We start from the raw sequence: 4482 nt of genomic DNA, 5'->3' as shown, positions 1-4482 counted from the left end.
GTGATGAAGTGATTCAACACAATCTGCTGGTTTCTTCTTTAGATTGTTCTTTTTATGTACAGTGCCCTGAGACAACATATGTTTTGACTTGGCACTATAAAAATAAACTGAATTGAATTTATTTGTTTAGTCAAAGTGATGTAATCCACAATTAAAGATGAAATTTCAGTCACTACATGAAAGGGAATCATCTGTGAATCAACATGTCTGTGGTTAGAGGAAGGATGAGGGAATTTTTTTAGGTTACATTATGTCCTCAAACAGCACAAAAGGTGTAGAGTGACTGTAAATTTACACTGCGGTTAAATGGTTTGTTTTTATTTTCTGTAAAACTTTAATGAATCACAGATAATGCGCATTAAAGCAACAGTTCTGTAGAAAGTTTATGAACAGACCTGCTTCAGATCCAACAACATCTTATTTAAAGAAATAATTTAATTCTGAWAGGATTTATGAGCTAAAGGCTTGTATGAGCAAAGTAGATTTTTTAGTTTTAATAAGTTTTACATCAATTCATTTATTACTGTTTATAATAAATACATTTTTTGGCCGCTGCAGCCTCAATTCAATTCAATTCAGTTTCTTTATATAGCGCCAAGTCACAACATACGTTGTCTCAGGGCACTGGCCTCCTGTCATGTTTTTTTTTTTTTGTTCAACAACTGATGGGAGTTAGGGAACAAAACTTTATATTTGTGATAATGTATTCTATTATATATATAAAGAAAAAAATAATAAAACTACACTTTTTTAGGTGGTTCTTGGTTTCAGCAAAGTAAAAAAATCTGTTTACAAAAGGTTCTGGTGGAAAAATAAAAGAACACAGCATCCTCCCCAACATCATCATCAAACATCTCAATTCATATTCARTAGATTTTGCTGCGTTCCAGTTGCAGCAGAAGTCAAAGTGGTGAAGTCAGACTGACATCAGTCATAGCTGAAAGCATTCAAGTTTCCATCTTGTCAGAACGTCAGAAAAAGGTTTTCTATTTCTTGCTCTGATGAATAATAAAACAATAACTATTAAGCTCTGTGGCATTTTGAGTGAACAAACACATCTAATAATCACTATAAAGTACAACAAGTACAACTGACCACACATCACGCACCTTATTGTATTTACTGTATTTCTGGTTTCTGCAAAATTTTGGGGAATACCACAAACTACTAGCGGTATTAGGTTCTATGAAAAAACTGTGAAAGACTGAGTCCGCAAACTGAAACATGACTTATGAGGTTTCACTGTGTTCAGTCAGACAACTTTTAAGTGATGACACTTCACGTCAAACCATTTCAGGGGGAAATTTATCGGACTTCATAAAGAAGCTGATTCCAGCAGAAATATGAGACACAKGAAGTGCTACAGCTGGCTGCTGCTGCCCTGAAATGTGACTTATCTTTGATCAGCTGTGTTTCCATGCTGCTGACTCAGCTGTTCGAAATAGCAAATGAACGATTAACGTTTTACGGTTTAGCTGTGCGACAGTAATAATAATTAAAAAAAAAAAACAAGAAGTMGCAGAAAGATGTAAAGAAACCTGAAAATAGAAAWATGTGCTGTTTGCGGCCAGAGATTTTTATTTATCCATAGATTCATAAACAAAGTTGAGCCTAATTCAGCGGATTTGACATTGTTTCTTGTTTAAGGTGTGGGAACGTGCTCCGTAGAGAGGAAGCAGATTTATAGGTCAGAGCTCAAAGTCTGGATTAGGATTGCACTCTTGACGTCATGTTGTGAAAGGTGCTTTCAAATGGTTTTAATTTTTCTGTTTTCTGTTTTGTCCTCAGGGGACGATGATGTCCTCAGACTAATTCTTTCCTGTCAAAGCCTGGGGAAGTTTAAACATAAGTAGAAGACGCCCACCTGCTACTATGTCTAAACAGGAACAAGGCACGTCACTCGTCAAACCGGAGGTCAAGCAAMGACCTGAGGTCTCTTTCCGATCCTTGGTGCAAAGCAGCTCCGGCTCTCCTGCCGACAGAGACAACGCTTCAGAACCTTCCGAAGGGAAAGTCAAAGACATGGTGAACATGTTTAGGCAGCAGGAGTCCAAAGAACTGGAGGAGCACGCCACTATTTGTTTGTCAGAGCCCCTGACAGGCAGCAAAAAGCCCCCCGCGGTGAAGCCCAAGCCGGGCCGCGTCAGCTCTTCTCCTCAGCCGAAGCCAGAGGAGCTGCCGCCGCTGCCCAAGAAGAGGAGCCGCGTCCCGAACAAACAGAACAGAAGCGTGGAGGGAGTGGAGCCCAAAGGTGCGAGCGCAGGAGGGCGATCAGGTACGGCAGCCTTTTACCCTAACTTCTCAAACTTGTTGTTCAGGACGGTACAAGAACAAAAAATGTTGATATATGCATCGGGGGGTGGGCTTTTTTAATTCAAATTTGTCTGCAACCTTTTAGGGTTTTTTTTTGAGTGTTTGAAAAATCATAGCGATGAAAAAAATAATACTTGTTTGTTGCATGTTTAATTTTAAGAATATAGAAAAATCTGTATTATAACTTCTAAAACATATTTTTATACCATGACCAGCGTGTTAGAGGGAAAGAAGAAAAAAGTAAGACAGGCTTGCGTTTCCTTATTTTTGAAAATGCATTGCCCCTTTTTATATAAAACAGTACCTAAAACATATTTAAACCATAGTTAAATGTTGCRCAGCATAATGAGATTAATCAAGATTTCAAGGAATTTTTGTTGTCGTTCTAAATGAGTACTRCACAAGGAATGAAAGATAGATACTGAGGTCCCTGTTGTCAGCAATAAAAAAACAATAAGCAATAAGAAGATAAAAAACACAATAAAAGAACAAAGTGTACAATGTGTCACACATGGAGTGTGTTGCACACACAAACATACACATTCATCCATAGTAGAGTGATTGTTTCTAAAAATTAATTGAGATTAATCACAATTTAAAAATGTGATCTATGCCCAGCACTAATCATAAATCCTTAAAGTGCCCTAACTTACATGCTTTAGTAAAACATTACATGACTTTCAAGGCAGACAGTGATACGGCATCATTTAAGGACCAATCTAAGGGCGACTAATTGGTTATAAAGATAAATAYTGCTCGACTCAAAATATTAGTTTATATTAGTTTCATTTTAAAATGTTTTCTCTGATGGAAGTTTGTGATATTTCATCAGAGCATCTCTTCAAATGCTAGTTATTTTTTTCAGTTTTAATATTAAAAAGCTTAGATAATCTGTTTTAAGTGTGATCAAACTTATCTGGGTGGGATTTACACAGAACTGTAATTTCCTACTTATACACAATAAAAAATAAAAAACACCAAACCTTTTATTTTCAGTAATACAGAAAAATCAGGTGGTTTATTCTCAGGCAGTGTGTTTGTGGGATTTTCGGTTCCTGTATTTCTTAACATTTTACACACAACATGCAGTTTAATCCCAGTTTCAATCACTCCACCACAWATTCAAAAYTWACTCCTAACTTACACCAACTTGTCRGACACAATTTGCACAAATCGGCRTAAGTTGTCTAAAAGTCACAGCGTGACAGGACCTTCAATCTGGCTCTTTGCTTTGAGAAAATCTGAATAAATTAGCAGATTTGTGATAAAGTTTTAAATGGCCTCTTCCTGTGTATTTAGAGTCACAGCTCTGACGCTCAGCTGATCCTTATGAACTGATCCTACACACGGCTGTACAGTGCAACATACATGTTGCACATGCTACGAAAAAAACTGTCTGCTATAAAAGAAAAAGACTAGGTAGCACTGGTGCGACAGCTTGAAGCTGCTGCTTTTTTTATTTATTTATTTATTTTATTTTTTCGTCCGTCCGTAACTTTTATAATTTGGGAAATTCCCGCAAACAATCAATTCCAKCGATTGTGTAATAATGTGGGCGTTTGTTTCGGACTGTTTTTAGATGAAAACCCGTACTGTAGAAACCTGACCATGGATGTGTGTCAGAAGACAAACAGAGGCAGAGAGAGAGAAGGAGGAGTGGGGCTGAAACTCCCCCACCTCTACCTCTGAGCAAGGCGGTGACAGACCTGCCACAGACTCGTCAAGATCTTTGAGACTTTACCTGTAGATCCCAAAAATAACTTCATTAAATACACCATCTGTGTTTTAACAACACACCTAAAAAATGCCAACAGGAGCTGCTCCAGCCACAACTTGTGCTAAAAACTCTGAACTAATTTCCTCCCTGCAGCTGCTCCCTGCTTCGTCTCCTCACTGTCCCACAGACACACACACGTTTGTTCTTCTATCCTCATGGGGAATTTGCAGTGACTTTCATTTATTTACTGATATTTTCTATGGAATGTCTGACCCTAAACCTAATCTAAACTTTATTCACCCCACAATGTGGGCCGGGCCGGTCCGGGCTTTTGTCCCTATACAGTTAGAAACAATGGGTCCTCACCTGGCTGTGTGTACCGGGGAAATGGTCAAAAATTGTCCCCACCAGGTAGCAAAAACAAGTACACACACACACACACACACACACAC

The 4482-nt window shown here is 38.1% G+C and overlaps 1 protein-coding gene across 1 annotated transcript in view; it reads left to right on the top strand.

Annotated features, from left to right (window-relative positions):
- Nucleotides 1-1788: 1788 nt before the first annotated feature.
- Nucleotides 1789-4482, top strand: part of arhgef15b (Rho guanine nucleotide exchange factor 15b) — a gene marked incomplete at its 5' end in the record, with an annotated part of 18721 nt that continues 16027 nt past the window's right edge. Inside the window, 1 exon segment of the mRNA XM_014019498.1 lies at nucleotides 1789-2275. Within this exon segment, the coding sequence (XP_013874952.1) occupies nucleotides 1873-2275 (403 nt within the window).

The sequence above is a fragment of the Austrofundulus limnaeus genome, unplaced genomic scaffold (genome assembly GCF_001266775.1).
Source record: "Austrofundulus limnaeus strain Quisiro unplaced genomic scaffold, Austrofundulus_limnaeus-1.0 Scaffold223, whole genome shotgun sequence".
NCBI classification, from domain to species: domain Eukaryota; kingdom Metazoa; phylum Chordata; class Actinopteri; order Cyprinodontiformes; family Rivulidae; genus Austrofundulus; species Austrofundulus limnaeus.
The sequence above is the reverse complement of the archived record's forward strand: the minus strand, read 5'-3'. Positions and strand labels throughout refer to the sequence as shown.